Here is a 17,240-nt window from a genome sequence, read left to right on the forward strand (position 1 = left end):
TAGCGATTATGATAGCCATAACTTTCCCCTTCCTTCCTTCCTTCCTTCCTTCCTTCCTTCCTTCCTTCCTTCCTTCCTTCCTTCCTTCCTCTCTCTCTCTCTCTCTCCTCCCTCCCTCCCTTCCTTCTTTCTTTTCCTCACCTGAGGATATTTTTCTATTTATCTTGAGAGAGAGAGGAAGAGAGGAAGAGAGGGAGAGAGAAACATGACGTGAGAGAGACACATCGACTGGCTGCCTCCCGCACGACCCCAACTCCAGGACCAACCGCAACCGAGGTACTGCCCTTGACTGGAATCTAACCCCTGACTCATTGGTCCTCAGGCCCACGCTCTAACCGCTGAGACAAACCTGCCAGGACAATAGCCAGGGTTTCTTGAAGACCTACTGTGAGCCAGGGATGGTAGTGGTCTACATTTTATCTCATTTAATACAAGAAACTGTCTTTAAGGTGGGTGTTATCTTTGATAATAATGAGGAAATTAACAATCAGAGAGGTAAAGAAATCTGTCCAAGATCACACATGTAGTAAATGCAAGTCAAAACTGAAATCCAGGACTGCCTGTACTCTACACCTCATACTCATTACCCCACACTAATAAGGTGAGAGTAATCCATTCACTGACCAAGTATTTATTGAGAATTTTTTGTTCCAGTCATCATTCTGGGTGCTAATATAAAAGTGAAAAAACAAAGTCCCTGTATCATGGGGGTCACGTTCTACTGGATAAAGACAATAAAACAAATACATGTTTGGTATGTCAGCTGGTTAAGTGCTGTGAAGAAAAATTAGGCAGGATAAGAAGGACAGTGGAAGGGGGACTGCTATGTTAAACAGAATTGTCAGAGAAGGCTCTGATAATGTGCAGTTTGAGTGGAGACCTACAGGAAGTGCAAGAGATAGGGCTGGCAGAAGAGGAGCTTCCTCTTTCGCCTGCATGCCAGTTCAATCCGGAAAAGAGGGGCCAGGGTGGGTTGCAGGTGTTTATGGAGAGGATGGGCTCAGAGTTAGAAGACTTGAGCATTGTTTGATTTATCGACAAAATCATTTCACCCCTACATTTCCTTCCCTGTAGATGAGAATAATAATCCTTGCCCAGCCTTATGGCACGCATCTACCACGAGAATAAGACGAGAGAGACCACGTAAAAGTCTTTTGAAAATAACATCAGTGAGAAAAGCAAGACCAGGGATCAGCTTTTCAACCGAAAGGGAGTCTATGTAGGAAAATAAAAGGAATTCCTATTTCAGGTGGACCAGTTATCCAGGACATCTTTTTGAAAACCTGTGTCAGGCTGAAAAGAGAAATAGACTAAGAGAAATAAGCATACATCTCACAATAGGCCTCTGCAGAAGATCCCTGTTTAACTTACACTACTCAGAAATTGAGTTGTGTGTTTGAACTAGACTCTGGGATTCGCATCTTTATCACCACTCCCCACCTTGGCCTTTGCCGTCTTATCACACCCCCGAACTCCATTTCCCAACATGCCCGGGTCCTTGTAAATGGGCAGTCATTATGACACAAGTTCCGCAGCTTTCTGGGAATTGTAGTTTATTCGTCATCCAGCTGCGGAAAGCTCTGGAGCTGTGGACTACCACTCCCGTGAGGTAGTGCGTAATTCCACTCCGTTCGAACGCGCCGCGGCAGCCATGTTGGACGTGGCCAGCACAGGGGCCGGCACCAGGGGATTATCCAAGCGGCTGTCATGATGCTGGGGTCCCTGGTGTTGTGGAGAACAGCGCTGGCTCCGCGGCTCCTCCTCCAGCTGCTTAGGTCTCCATCACTCCGGAGCCACCGAGAGCCCTCTTGCCGGAGTATGACCACCGCGGGCTGCGGGGAACCGCAGTGGCTGAGGGCGGCCGTCGGGGGGCGTCCTGGAACATCGCTGGCCTTGCTCACCCGAAGAGGGGCAGCCACCGGGGGGCGCCAGGGAGGACGCACCGAGACCCAGTGCCTGGCAGCCGCCTCATGGGGACGCCTTCCTGGCCCCGAAGAAACATTCCCGGGACAGTACTGCTGGAATGGGGTCCCCAACAGAGCCGGACTAGGCATGTGGGCCCTGGCCACGGCGCTGGTGGTCCACTGTTACAGCAAGAGCCCGTCCAACAAGGGTGATTATCGGGACAGTCTGGGTTCGAGGAAGGGAGAGGCTGGAAAGGCGGGAGGAGTACCCTGACTCCATCCTTGGAGGGTGGGAGTCGCTTATAGATTTAGAACAGCAGTCTGAATCCTGGAGGGACCCAGACATCATTACAGGGGTAGGGTTTGCACTGGAGAGCTCGGTGCGTCCGAGTTGCATAATTTTCGGTCATAGTGCAGCGTCCCTGTTTTCGGCATCACTTTGTCCATCTGTACAACAGGAGCATTGGATTAAACATCTAAAGTTAGAGTGCAGTCCTTTAATGCTCTAATTTTCTGCCTGGTCCAGTTACTCTTTTTTTTTTTTAATCCTCACCTGAGGACATTTTTCTATTTTTTGTTCAGATAGAGTGGGAGGGAAAGAGAGAGAAACATTGATGTGCAAGGGACACATCGAGTGGCTGCCACCCGCACAACCCAACCAGGGCCGGGGACAAACTGCAACCGAGGTACGTGCTCTTAGCGGGAGGAACCGCAGGCCGATCCTCTAACCGCTGAGCCAAACTGGCCAGGGCCAGTTACTCTTTTTTTGTTGTTGTTAATCCTCACTCGAGGATATTTTTTCCATTAATTTCCAGGTAGAGTGGAAGGGAGGGAGGGAGGGATAGAGAGAGAGAGAGAGAGAGAGAGAGAAACACCAGTTAGAGAGAGACACATTGATTGGTTGCCTCCTGCATGACCCCGAGCAGGGCCAGGGATCAACCTGCAACCCAGGTAGGTACTCTTAACCGGAATCAAACCCTTGACCCTTTGGTCCAAGGGCTGATGCTCTAACCACTGAGCAAAACCAGCCAGGGCTGATTCCTCTTTTAAGAGGTCTCCAGGAAACTGTGGTGTATTTTGAGGGCAACCTCTAAATGGTTTAGAGAAGTTTACCCCCTAAGGTGGCCTAAGGGACTTGGTTTCAAAGCCAGTTTTGCCACTTCTCATCCCTTGCTCCTCTGGCTTCAGTTTCTTCACTTATACAGTGTAGAATTAATTTTCTGTACTTACGGTGATGTTATTTTTACTTTCTTGGAGTTCAGCAGACTCGGTCTGTCCATCAGACATCCATTGTTTTGCTGTGCCTGGTCTCAGGCATGAGGTGATCTTACCATGTGGGGCAATTGGCAGGAGAAGGAAGACTAGGAAATTGGCTCCATAGAGACAAAGCAACCATGGGGGCTGGCTGACCAGGTTGGCATCTCATCTGGGTGCATGGAGCTAAGCAGGAACTGGGAACGCAGGCAGAGAACCAGACTTCTGGCCTGTGTGAATCCAACCATTCAGGTTCTCAGTTGTTCCTCAAGGTGGAAGACTGAGGCATGACATTCATAGGTTACATGCATCCCCAGCTGTGAGACTTTGGAGCAAGATGGGGAACCGCCTTGACATTTGTTTATTCAGCAGCTATAAAGGAAAGGCCTTGGACTTGGAGTCAGGACAACTGGGATTTTGTTTTGGTCTGGTCTTTTACTCCCATTGTGGCTTTGGGCTCTTGCTCCTCCTCAGCTGGCCCTCTGATTCCTCATCTACATACAAAAGGAAGATGTGAAATAGAACTCTAAGGGCTCTTCTAGCTTAGTCATGCTATGATTCTATAACTTTCAGCATTTTTAAAAATAACTTCTGTGCCTATTTTTGGGCTGGGTGTGAAACTCCTAACTTAACACAAAGTTAGTTAAGGAGACAGTGCAGGCAGGTAGGCCTGGGGGGTCTGGTGAATGGTCTGACTGTGTATAGTTGGGGGATCAGAGGGCCAACAGTGTCAGGAAAGCATTCTTGGAAGATTGGCGACTCCTGGAGGATGGGGGATTTGAACTTGAATTCTGAAGGCTGAGACAAGAGATGAAAAGGTCTCACTGTGATGAGGTCACTTCATGAGAGCAGGGAATGCATCTTATCTTTTTTTCAGGTTGATACCAGCTCCTTTCTTTAATATCTTCATATCGTCCACCATAGTGTTGGAACTTAGTAGGTATTCAGTAAGTGTGTCTTGAGTTGGATTGTATTCCATACAGTGGCTTCAGGGAACAAAGATACGGGAGTCACCCTGGCCGATTTGGCTCAGTGGTTAAAGCATCTGCCTGCGGACCAAAGAGGCCTGGGTTCGGTTTCCGTAAGGGCGCGTACCTCGGTTGCGGTTTGTCCCCGGCCCTGGTTGGGGTTGTGTGGGTGGCAGCCACTTGATGTGTCTCTCTCGCATCGATGTTTCTCTCTCTTCCTCGCTCCCTCCGGCTCTGTCTGAAGATAAATGTAAGAATTTCCTCGGGTGAGGATAAAAAATAAAAAGATACAGGAGTCACAGATGAGCATGGTGTGTGCAGGAGCTAGCAGAGTGGCCAGCCTGGTTGGAGAGCAGGGGGTCTTTGGGATGAGGTGAGAGCAGATGGAGAGGGGCCTAGATGTCAAGCAAGATGGTTTGGAATTTCTCCTTTAGGCACTGGAGAGCCATGAGCTCAGGGAATGTCCTGAGGCCAGTATGTTTAGAAGTATTAGGGGAAGGTGTTCACGATCTTGCCTTTTAAAGGTTCTTGGGCGGTCTGGACTGGACTTTATGGCATGTGAACCCTAGCAAGGAGACCAGAGTCTATTTACCAAAGTAGATAATGTCCAAAACCATGATCATTTCCACCCCTCTGACTTGCTAGCTACCCTGTCCCCTGACTTGGAGTTGTAAACTCAAGTCCTCAATGCACTGTGGTAGAAACTGAACCCTTTAGGAGCCAGGAGGCCCAGGTTCCAATCTCAGCTCGTTCTCACTTCTTCTGTGACCTTGCAGAAGCCACTTGTTTCTGCAGAGTGAGGGAAGGGTGGATATAATGATCTCTGAGGAAGGCTTGTTTCCCTTCCAGCTAGGGGCTGCCTGGATGTGTGCTTAGGAAAGAATAACCAGGAAAGACCTGGCCTTGTAAGTCTAAGGCACTAACGTAGGAACCACAGAACTGATTTGCATGTGCTTGATGAGGTGGCTCTCTTATCCCTACTGTGCAGATAAAGAAACTGAGTCTCAAGAGGTTAGTTGAGTTGGCCAGGTGGTGTAGCAAGTAAGTGGCAGAGTTAGGGTGGGAGCCCATGTCTGTCTGTCTCCCGATCCTGCTTTCTACCCTGCTCCAGTGCCTCTTCCTCTTTCACTGAGTGAGTCTCTTGGCTGGACTGAGAACTCCCTGAGGCAGGACTGGGCATAAGTCCATCCAGTGTTCAACAATGGAACTCAGAACGAGGCTGGGCACAGAGGACTCCCCAGGCACTTGCTATTACTATTTGAAAAAATAGTGCTTTTGTTGCCTTTTGATTTTACTTCCAGACAGACAGTTTTTCTTTGTGGCCACAAGGAGGTGCCAGCAGACTGCAGGCTACCCAGGGGAGACCAGGCTCACCTTTTCTGCTCAGTAATTCCTAAGGATGGGAACCCTATGCTTTGGGTCTCTCTTTGCTGGGCTTGACACTGGGGAGTTTGCAGATTTTCCAACTATTATTTCATTTCCTCAGCATCCTGTAAGGCTGGTTGGGCAAGGATTACTGCCTCTGCTTTACAGTCAGAGAAGCTGGGGTTGGGAGGGAAAGGGGCTCACAGCACATGGTGAGTAGGTGCCAGAGTGTGTTGGAGCCAGGTCTCCTGACTCCTGGTTGAGGCTCTCTCTACTCTCAGAAGGACCCACACTCCTGCCTGCCCCTTTGCATCCTGACCCTCCCTCTGGGTTTGTGACCTGTGACATCAAGATTCAAAACTAGGCTGAGAAATGAGTTAGGGGAGAAAGTGGGGCAAGGTAGGGAAATGACTAAAGTCATGTGCAACATACAGAGCTTTTAGCTAATGGACAGTGAAGGAAATCACACTGTGAGCATTTACCATTAGCAACACTTGGTGCTAGCACTTTACTGGGGTCACCTGTGAGATGAGAGGAGTTGAGAGTTTGGACCTATAATAGATGTGGAAGACAAGTTGTTAACATGTGGGCATGGGATGATTAGCCTTCTCTTTACTTGCAGGCATACCTTGTTTTATTACACTCCCTTTATCATGCTTCTGTGATGTTGCGTTTTTTACAAATTGAAGACAAGACCCTTCACCAGCAAAAAGATCAAGGCTTACTTTATTGCGATACTCACTTTATTGCTGTGGTCTAGAATTGAATTCACAATATTTCTGAGGTATGCCTGTATCTTGGCATCATTTCCCTTGTTAAAGCCCATGTTTCTGAAATGCTTCTACTTTCTCTGTCTTACTGGGCCCTCTAAGCTGCCCTGAAGGGTAGGTCCTGGCCAGGAATCTTACCAGTGCCCCCTTTCTCTTCAGATGAAGCCCTGATGGAAGCTGCTCGTGCCAACAATGTTCAAGAAGTCAGCAGGTAAGTGTCAAACCCCAGGCCTTGCTCTCCCCCATAGGAGGGGCTGAGCAGGGTGGGCCCCTTCCTTTGGTGATGACTGCCTTGGAGGAAATCCTCACACTAAGCTGGGAACTGAATCCTGAGGTCACAGAGTTACCTGGGCTCCCTTGGTGAGCTCTTTGTTTCCTTTTTTCTGACCCCAAACAAGCCTGGATCCTTCCATTGTTTTGTTTTTCACAGGGCATAGTTTGGAGTCCCCTCTGCATCCTGTTGGTTCTTCATTGAATCTTCTAGTTTGTTCTTGTTTCTTTGTGGAACTAGCCATGTGTTACTGCTTGTTGCCTGAATGGGGTGCAGGTGGGCACTATGGAGAGGCCTGGGGATTTGGGAAGGAGCTGGAAGAGACCTAGCCAGGTCTTCCAGGGCTAGAAAGGCCTGGGGTGCACTTGCTGGATCCCTGCCGATGGACTGATTGCATTCCTCCAGTCTTCCTGCCTCAGCTGGGTCCCATATGACCACTGGCCGGTTGAATCTGAGGCTTGTTCTTGGGCAGAAGCAGGACTCAACTCGGAGCTTAGCCTGGTGCCAGGATCAGGGCAGAGTTTGTGTCCAGGAGGGATGCTCAGATTGGACCAGCATAGGGCATCAGTATGGGACTGTTGGTTAGGGCAGAGGTTTTATTTGCCATGAAACTAGTGGCACCCACTGGGCCTAATCTTGGCGTATGTTTGGCCCTTTGCATAGAGCTAGATGGCCGTAGGACACTCCCCCTTGCATGCTACCAAGTCCACATTTAGGACAGGAATTCTGGTATTTAGGGTGGCTAGCCCTGCACCCAGTCACACATACCATTCATGCTCTTCCCCACTTCAGCTATCTGAACATATGAGAAAGTGTTGAAAGGCAGCTACAGCCCCCACCAAGACTTACTGCTTTGATTCCCTTTCATTTTATCTGCAGCATTATTGATTCTCAAGGGTGCTTTTGAGTATTAATGTTCAAGGCTTAGTTTTTAATAAACCACTTTTGGAAGTATGGGCTGGGAGTTGTTTCGTAGCCTAATAAATATGATAGAGCAATAGTTTAATAAACATGCGATGATGCATCTTAAAAACCAAGCACAGATGTCAGCTTGTTGTTATAAGAGCCATTCATAACTGCAGGCTCTGCATGGCATCTTCATTCCCCCAGAAACAGATGAGCCTCGCTTCCTTCTACTGCAGTACAAGGGAGGGAGGGGGTGAGACTGGCTGGGCCCCCTCCTCTCAGGCCTTTGCTGACCCTGGAATCACCTGTTGGTAACTGCTTAAGGGCTGCTGGGCTGCTGCTTTTCTCTGGCAATGTTGTGACTCCACCTTTCTTCCATCACCCAGGCAAGCTGAGTTTATTCTATTGAGCTCCCATGTATTGATTATTTTAGCTCTTTCAAATACACATTTTTCTGATAGCAATTAAACACCTGCCCAAAGAATAGAGAAAGTGATGGAACTTATGGTGTATATGTGACTCAACAACATTCATAATTGTCTTTGTGGATAGGGTCTGTAGATACCTTTCATGTGTGTCCCCAGTCTCTAGCCTGCTTTTCTTCTGCTTCCTCTTGTCTCTTCTCTCTTGGTTTCGATGACTCAGAATCTTCCTTCACCATTTGTGAGAGACCCTGCCTGTCAGTATGACAGTTTACCCCCTGCTCTCCTCACTCATCCCCAGAAGCAAAAGGCAGAGGGTAAAAGATGCTGGCTGGCTGCTTGGCCCAGTGTCATGTCGATGCTGCTGAGGTGGTACTTGTGCAGAGTTGCAGGGTGGGGAAAGAGGGAAGGTGATTTGAGAGAAGCTGGAATGTGCAAGTTCTGGAATGCTCATAGTAAGGAGTTTTTAATTCTTATGTTAACTAGGGAGATATGGGAAGTTTTTGAGCAGGGAAATTGCCCAGAAGGGTGAAGAATGAAGGGTGAAGGGTGAAGGATGACTGAATTGAGGAAAGGCTGAAAGCAGATCTGTTAAAAGTCTGTTTTAGTAAGACAAATTCAAGGTAACGAAGCCCTGAATTAGGACATCTTCTCTCCTCACCCCGAACAGTTCCTGCATGTGAATAAATAAGTGGGCCTTTGCTAGGCAGTGGAGATAGATGTGTGTGTGGCCCAGGCCCTGGTTTCAAGGAAACAGACATGTAACCTACCAGTTATACTTCCTCCTGCTAATAGAGCTAGGCCTAGAGGTGGGGGTGGGAGAGTCAAACTATCCTTGCTAGAAGGAAACTTTCTTGAATTACTACAGCATGTCCTTGTTCAGCCTTTCTGTGTCCTAGACCAGAGGTTCTCAACCTGTGGGTTGTGACCCCTTTGGGGGTCAAATGACCCTATCACGGGTCGCCTAAGACATAATTACAGTTCTGAAGTAGCAACGAAAATAATTTATGGTTGGGGGTCACCACAACATGAAGAACTGTATTAAAGGGTCACGGCATTGGGAAGGTTAAGAACCACTGTCCTAGACTCTACATAAGTGCTTCACACTATCTTAAATTTCTTCCTCTACCTGTCCTGAGCTCTGTCCTACTCTCAATTAAAAAAACAAACAAACACACACACACGGTTTATACATGGTTGGATCAACACTATGTATGATCAGTGTGGTCAGTGATATCAATATTTGGAATAAAACTCACACCTGATGAATAGTATTGCCAACTACCCTTCTTTCCCCCTTGACCTCTCTGGGGCTCTCTTCTGTGTGTGTCTCTGCCTTGATAGCCCCTTTTCCTCTCCAGACCCAGAGCCTGGGGAGAGCTCTGGACAATGAAGGTCAGTAGCCTGAGGCTCTCCTGCTCATAGGGATGATGCTTCATTCTCTTTTTTAAGGGCACTCTGGAGGAAGCTACAGATCTTGGGCCCTCAGCCCTCCACACAGACTGCCCTCTGTGCTTTCTGTTCCTCACCCTCTACTTAAATCCAACCAGCCATCTAGGTTCAGCTCAAGTGCTATGTTCCTTATGAAGACTTCCTTGACTCCTCCCAGCTGGGTGTGATCTCCCTTCCTTTGCCCATGCCTCACTTTTGGTCTGGGAGAGAATGAGGGTCATCTAGAAAGGGATGTGCCAGCATGTTGAAGGAGAGGAATCCTTTTCTAGAAGCAAAGTTGGAGGTCAGGTGAGAGAAGTAGGGCTGAATGTCAGGACTGAGGCACTCAGTCCACAAATAGCCAGGTTCACATGCTGACTTTATCAGGAACAGATCAGGAATCCTCACAGAGTATGAGATGATCAAGCCAATAGCTCTGGATAGATGCCCTGATGTGTGGGTATTATTGACCTGCTTTATGTGGAGCTGGGTAACTGTGTGTGATTTGGGCCTGCCTGACTAACGGGACAGAGCAGGATCTGCCACTTGCCATGCTCTGTTCTTTATATTAAGAAGGTTGTGAGCCAGACTTCACCTTAAACCACTGTATTTTGTGCCTCCCTAGCCTGGGGGCAAGGTTAGTTCCTGTATTCTCTAGCATAGCAAAACTGAAGAAAGTTGCTTTTACTGACTTTTTAGCAAATTTGAAACAGGCAGCCCTCCAGGACCAGGTCCCTACTTAGTTCTAATCTCTTCTAGCCTCAGAATGTGATCTAGCAACACCGAATAGTATGTAATTTCCTCCTCCCCAACATACCCTCCTCCTAGGCTGCTGCTTACCTTGGTGATGCCACTCATTCCTTTGCCTGGAATGCCTTCTCCTTCTCTTTCTATTTGCTAAGCCCTACTGATATTTTAAGACTCTAGTTAGGTGCCATTTCCTCTAGGATACTTTCTCTGGTCCCCTAGACTGGTTAGGGGCATGTTCTGGCCTACTGTCTCTGCACTGTCTATATTGTGTTGTGGAGTCTTTCCCAGTCTCCTTCATAACGGGCAGGAATCATGCCTAGTCAGGTGTCCCCTGTACCAAGCATATGATCCAGCATGCCTGGTGCTCAGTAAATTTTTGTCAAATGAACAGATGAATCCTAGAGAGAAAGGGCAGACAGTGTGAAGTCCAGGTTTTATAGCATCAAGCTTCCTTTATTATAAAATGTTTGGGCTGACAAACAACTGAGTTAAGGACTCAGCAGCTCCCTGATGGGAGAAGGGAAATGGGTAGGAGTGTTCTTTCACCCGTTTGTTTTGAAGGAAATGTGATCTCCTTCAGAACAGGGAGAACAGGAAGCCTCACTTCTCCCAGCCCTGATGGCTCCTTGTATGGCTCAGCATGAACCTGGACAGATGTGCCTTCAGTCTGCCCTGTGCCCTGGTTCTGGTTGAATAGGTCCTGAGTCTAGAAGCCAGGCTCAGGTTTGGGTTGAGCCCAGGAGCAAGGCCACCTGCTCATGCTGCTGACAGGTGAGTCAGGCAATCTAGGACTCATTTTCACTGCTGAAGACCTGAATGCACTAACAAGGTTTAAATGCCCTGGGGTAAAAAGAGAAAAAAAAAACAAAACACGTTGCCACACAGGGAGAAACGGAGAGGAAGGGACCCAGCCTCCCTCTGATACAGCCAATGGGGCATTGTTCATTTGTCCCACAGTACTCATCTGTCCAGCCTGTCCTCTGTGTCTATGCCTACACTGAATTTGTGTTGGTGGCAACACAGTGAGGAAAGAGAAGCCGTCACTGCCCTGGAAGAGCTCACTAACCCTCTTCCTAGGTGAAGACAGAACACCTAAGTCAGAATTTGAGAACCAGCAATACAAGGCACACATTGCCTAACTTCTGTGAACCTAAATAACATGGAACGTGGTAATACCTATAATGCATAGAATTGTAGAGTGTTTATTATTAATAACAAAGTTATTGCTTCACCCAGTATTTATGAGTGCTTATTAGGAGCGAGGCATTAGACTGAGAGCTGGAGATACAGTAATGAATAAGATTGGTGCAGTCCCTGCCCTCTTGGTCCTTACAGTCTAACTGGGAGCCAGATGATTAATGATGCAATTATAATTCTGTACTTCAAAATGAACACAATTTGCCCTGGCCTGTTTGGCTCAGCGGTTAGAGCGTCGGCCTGCGGTCCGGAGAGACCCGGGTTCGGTTCCCGCTAAGGGCACGTACCTTGGTTGCAGTTTGTCCCCCGCCCTGGTTGGGTCGTGTGGGTGGCAACCAGTCGATGTGTCGCTTTCACGTCGATGTTTCTCTCTCTCTCTCTCTCCCACTCACTCTATCTGAACAAAATATCGAAAAATGTCCTCAGGTGAGGATAGAAAAAAAACACAAAAAAACAAAAAAAACAAAATGAACACAATTTGTCTTTTCAACAAATGGTGCTAGGAAGAACTGGACATCAACGTACAAAAATGCAGTTGGAGCCCTACCTCACCCATACACAAAACTTAACTCAAAATGGATTATAGACTTTAAGAGCTAAAAGTATAAAACTCTTAGAAGAAAACATAGGAGTAGATAAATTGGACTTTATTCAAATTAAAAACTTCTGTATTCAAAGGACACTTTCAAAATGTGAAAAGACTGTCGCACAGTATGGGAGAAAATACTTGAAAATCATATATCTGATAAGAGATTTGTATCCAGAACATATTAAAAAAAATCTCAAAACTCAATAATAAAAAAGATAATGCAATTTAAAAATGGATAAATGGCCTTGGCTGGTTTGGCTCAGCAGTTAGAGTGTTGGCCTGTGGAGTCGTGGGTTCGATTCTGGTCAAGGTCACGTACCTCAGTTTCGGTTCAGTCCCCAGCCCTGTTTGGGGTTGTGCAGGAGGCAATCAATTGATGTGTACATCTCTCACATCAATTTCTTGCTTTCTCTCTCTCCCCTTCTCCCTTTCTCCCTCTCTCCCTTTATCTCTTTCTCTCTCTCTCTCTCCCACTCTGTCTGAAGATAAAAAATAATAATAAAAATAAAATGAAATAAAAATGGACAAATGATCTGATTAGACATTTCTCCAAAGAAGATGTTCAAATGACCAATAAACACATGAAAAGATGTTCAACATCATTAGTCATTAGGGAAATGCTAATCAAAACTGCTACGAGATACCATTTCATACCGATTTAGGATGGTTATAATCAGAAAGAAAGGTCATAGCAAGTGTGTGAGGATGTGGGGAAATTGGAACCCTCTTATATTGCTGGTGGGGATGTGAAATGATGTTGACTGCTTTAGAACTCACTTGACATTTCCTTAAAATGTTAAATATAGAATTACCTTATGATCCAGCAAGTCTACTCCTAGGTATATACCCCAGAAAAATGAAAACATGTACATTAATGTACTTCTACATGAACGTTCATAACAGTGTTATTTTTTTTGCCATGTTATTTATAATAGCCCAAAGAAGGAAACAATTTCAAAGTCTACTAACTGATGAATGGAGAAACAGAAAACATGATATAGCCATTCAATGAAGTATTATTCATTAGTACAAAGGAATGAAGCACTGATATATGCTACAATATGAATGAACCTTGAAAGCATTATACTAAGTGAAAGAAGCCAGGTACAAAAGACCACATATTGCCCTGGCCGGTTTGGCTCAGCGGTTAGAGCATCCGCCTGCGGTCCGGAGAGACCCGGGTTCAGTTCCCGCTAAGGGCACGTACCTCGGTTGCAGTTTGTCCCCGGCCCTGGTTGGTCATGTGGGTGGCAGCCACTCGATGTGTCCCTTTCACATCGATGTTTCCCTCTCTCTCTCTTCCTCTCTCTCCCTCCCACTCTATCTGTACAAAAAAATGGAAAAATGTCCTCAGGTGAGGATAAAAAAAAAAAAAAAAGACCACATATTATATGATTAGATTTATATAAAATATCCAGATAGACAAATCTATAGAGACAAAAAATAGGTTAGTGATTGAAGGGACTGAAGAGGTTGGGTTTGAGAGAGACCATACCACACTGACTGTAGGCCATGTTTATTTTTGCTAATAGCAGTAGGCAACCATTGAAAAATTTAAAGCTTGTGTGTGTGTGAGTGACAGTGACAAAGATGTGATATGATGTAGATCTGTAATTTTATTAACTTGTTATTTACTTTTCTATTACAGTTTACATTTGATATTACTTTGTATTAGTTTCAGGTGTACAGCATAGTGGTTAGACAACCATAGTACACTCCTCCCCCCCGATATTTCCAGTATCCTGTAGTTTATTACAATATTATAGACTATATTCCCTATGCTGTACTTTAGGTTCTGTGACTATTTTGTTACTACTATTTTGTACTTCTTAATTCCTTCACCTTTTCATCCAGTCCCCTATTTCCCCTACCCCTCTGACAACCATTAGTTTATTCTCTGTATCTGTGAGTCTGTTTCTGTTTTGTTTGTTCATTTATATTGTTCTTTAGAGTCCACATGTAAGTGAAATCATATGGTATTTATCTTTCTCTGACTGACTTATTTCACTTAGCATAATACCCTCTAGGTCCATCCATGCTGTCATAAATGATAAGATTTTATTCTTTTTTTATGGCTGAGTAATATTCCATTGTATATATGTACCATAGCTTTTTCATCTCCTTATCTATTGATGGGCACTTGGGTTGCTTCCGTATCTTGGCTATTGTAAATAACACTGCAGTGAACATAGGGGTGCATATATTCTTTCCAGTATATATTTTGGGTTTCTTTGGATGTATACCTAGAAGTATACATCACTGAGTCATAAAGCAATTACATTTTTAATTTTCGAGGACCCTCCATACTGGTTTTCATAGTGGCTGCACCAATCTGCATTCCCACCAACAGTGCACGAGGGTTCCCTTTTCTCCGCATCCTCGCCAACACTTGTTTGTTGATTTGTTGACGATAGCCATTCTAACCATTGTGAGGTGATATTGCATTTCTCTAATGATTAGTGACATTGAGCATCTTTTTTTTTTTTTTTTTTTAATCCTCACCCGAGGACATTTTTCCATTTTTTGTACAGACAGAGTGGGAGGGAGAGAGAGGAAGAGAGAGAGTGAGAAACATCGATGTGAAAGGGACACATCAAGTGGCTGCCACCCGCACGACCAACCAGGGCCGGGGACAAACTGCAACCAAGGTACATGCCCTTAGCGGGAACAGAACCCGGGTCTCTCCGGACCGCAGGCGGATGCTCTAACCGCTGAGCCAAACCGGCCAGGGCGAGCATCTTTTCATATGTGTATTGACCATCTGTGTGTCCTCTTTAGAAAAATGTCTATTCAGATCCTCTGCCCATTTTTAAAACTATATTGTTTATTTTTTTGGTGTTGAGTTGTATAGGTTCTTTTTAAAAACAAAACAAAACATGTTTTTATTGAATTTTTTTTTTTTTTTAGAGAGAAAGGAAGGGAGAGAGAGAGAGAAACATCCATGTAAGAGAAACATCACTCGGCTGCCTCCTGCAAGCCCCCTACTGGGGATTGAGCCTGCAACCCGGGCATGTGTCCTGACCAGGAATCGAACTGGGACCTCTCGGTCCATGGGATGACCCTCAATCCACTGAGCCACACTGGCCCAGCAAGTTGTACAAGTTCTTTATAAATTTTGGATATTAACCCCTTATCAGATATATCATTGATTAATATGTTCTCCCATTCAGTGGATTGTCTTTTCATTTTGTGGTTGGTTTGCTTTGCTGTACAAAAACTTTTTACTTTGATGTAGTTCTATTTGTTTATTTATTTTTTTTATTTCCCTTGCCTGAGGAGATATATCAGAAAAAAAATATTAAAAAAATGTCAGAGAGGACTTCCGGTCAAGATGGCGGCGTAGGTAACCGCGGTATCGCGTCCCCCCACAACCACATCAAAGTTACAACTAAACTACAGAACAACCATCATTCAAAACTGCCTGAAATCAAGCTGAATGGAAGTCGTACAACTACGGAATTAAAAAAAAAAAAGCAGCTACATCCAGACTGGTAGGAGGGGCGGCGGCGCGAGGGGTGGCAGCGGCGCGGCGGCGGCGGCGGCGGCGGCGGCGGCGGCGGCGGCGGCGGCGGCGGCGGCGGCGGCGGCGGCGGCGGCGAGACGGGCTGGTCCCACACCCAAGCGTGGCGGATAAAAATCAGGAGGCTCCCGAGGCTGGGAAGGTCCTTCCTGAGGACTGAGGGGTCCCCGTCCCACACCAGGTGCCCCGTTCAGGGTTCCAGTGCCAGGAAGAGAAGTCCCCATAACTTCTGGCTGGAAAAACCAGCGGAAACTGAGGCTCAGGGAAGCTGACCTGGCTGGAGCCCCAGGCAGCTCCCTAAAGGGCCGGCGCTCGGACTTATCGGACTCTCTCCCTCTAAGCTTGGAGGGGAGGCAGCTCGAGGGGCGCCAGAGACATACAGGGAAGAACTGAGCTGTTTGGCACTGGAGCGAGGACTGGAGAGGGGGCTTCCTCGGGGACAAACGTGCTGTAAGAGGCCTTTGTTCCTTTGGTGAGCCCTTCCCGGGGGCGGCAGACAGAAGCCATATCTGGGGCTCCAGCAACCTGGCTCACATTGGTAGCCCCGCCCTGCTGACTCCCTGAGGCCCCGCCCCGCCCCACACAACTTTCAAGCCCACCCAAGCTGTTGCCACTTGCTTAACCATAGGATTGGCCGTTCTTGGATCCTGCTTCAGGTTTTTCCTAAATTCTTTCAAACGAACAGCATCAGGTCTCAGTGAGCCCCATACCTCTCATTAAGTAATACACAGAAACAAACACAGGGAGGCAGCCAAAATGAGGATACAAAGAAACAGGTCCCAAATGAAAGAACAGAACAAAACCCCAATAAAAGAACTAAGTGAAAGGGAGATAAGCAACCTTACAGATACTGAGTTCAAAATACTGCTTATAAGGATGCTCAGTGAACTTAGGGAGGGCCTCAAGAGCATAAAAAAGGACCAATTAGAAATCATGGATACACAGTTAGAATTAAAGGAGGCATTAACTGAAATAAAGAATAATTTACACAGCTTCAATAATAGAGTATGTAAATCCAAGGAGCAAACCATCGATTTTGAATATAAGGAAGCAAAAAATCCCCAATCAGAACAGCAAAAAGAAAAAAGAATCCAAAAAAATGAGGATAGTGTAAGGAGCCTCTGGGACAACTTCAAGCGTGCCAACATTCGCATCTTGGGGGTGCCCGAAGGAGAAGAGAGAGAACAAGAAATTGAAAACCTGTTTGAAACAATAATGGCAGAAAACTTTCCTAACTTGGTGAAGGAAACAGACATACAAGTCCAGGAAGCACAGAGAGTCCCAAACAAGATGAACCCCAAGAGGCACACACCAAGACACATCATCATCAAAATGCAAAAGGTTCAAGACAAAGAGAGAATATTAAAAGCAGCAAGAGAAAGGCAGCTAGTTACCTACAAGGGAGTACCCATTAGGCTGTCAGCTGATTTCTCAAAAGAAACTGCAGGCCAGAAGGGAGTGGCAAGAAATATTCAGAGTGATGAAAACCAAGAACCTACAACCAAAATTACTCTATCCTGCAAAGCTGTCATTTAGAATTGATGGACATATAAAAACTTTCCCAGACAAGAAAAAGTTAAAGGAGTTCATCACTACCAAACCATTATTATATGAAATGATGAAGGGTCTTTTTGAAGAAAAAGATAAAATATATGAACAAACAAAATGGCAATGAATACGTATCTATCAACAATGGAATCTACAAACAAAATGAACAGGAAGAACAGAAACATTCTCATAGATACAGAGAACTTTTTGTTGGTTGCCAGTTGGAAAGGGGGTTGGGGGAATGGGTGAAAAAGGTGAAGGGATTAAGAAGCACAAATTCATTGCTAGACTGACAAACCTCAAAGGGAAAGGGGTTGGGGGGGTGGGAAGAAATAAACCAAATAA

General features: G+C 46.0%; 1 protein-coding gene across 4 annotated transcripts in view; it reads left to right on the forward strand.

The window, feature by feature from the left end:
* Positions 1-1,612: 1,612 nt before the first annotated feature.
* The window catches only part of CLPB (caseinolytic mitochondrial matrix peptidase chaperone subunit B), a 151,751-nt gene continuing 136,123 nt past the window's right edge, over positions 1,613-17,240 (forward strand). Inside the window, exons 1-2 of one of the 4 annotated variants that reach the window (XM_036257953.1) lie at positions 1,613-2,113; positions 6,421-6,472. In XM_036257953.1, the coding sequence (XP_036113846.1) occupies positions 1,708-2,113; positions 6,421-6,472 (458 nt within the window). In that variant the 5' untranslated portion in view covers positions 1,613-1,707. Of the gene's footprint in view, positions 2,114-6,131; positions 6,276-6,420; positions 6,473-17,240 lie in introns of those variants that run through there. The other 3 variants (XM_036257954.1, XM_036257955.1, XM_036257956.1) reach the window with 3 other exon arrangements.

This window comes from Molossus molossus, unplaced genomic scaffold, assembly GCF_014108415.1.
Source record: "Molossus molossus isolate mMolMol1 unplaced genomic scaffold, mMolMol1.p scaffold_m16_p_13, whole genome shotgun sequence".
Lineage (NCBI taxonomy): Eukaryota > Metazoa > Chordata > Mammalia > Chiroptera > Molossidae > Molossus > Molossus molossus.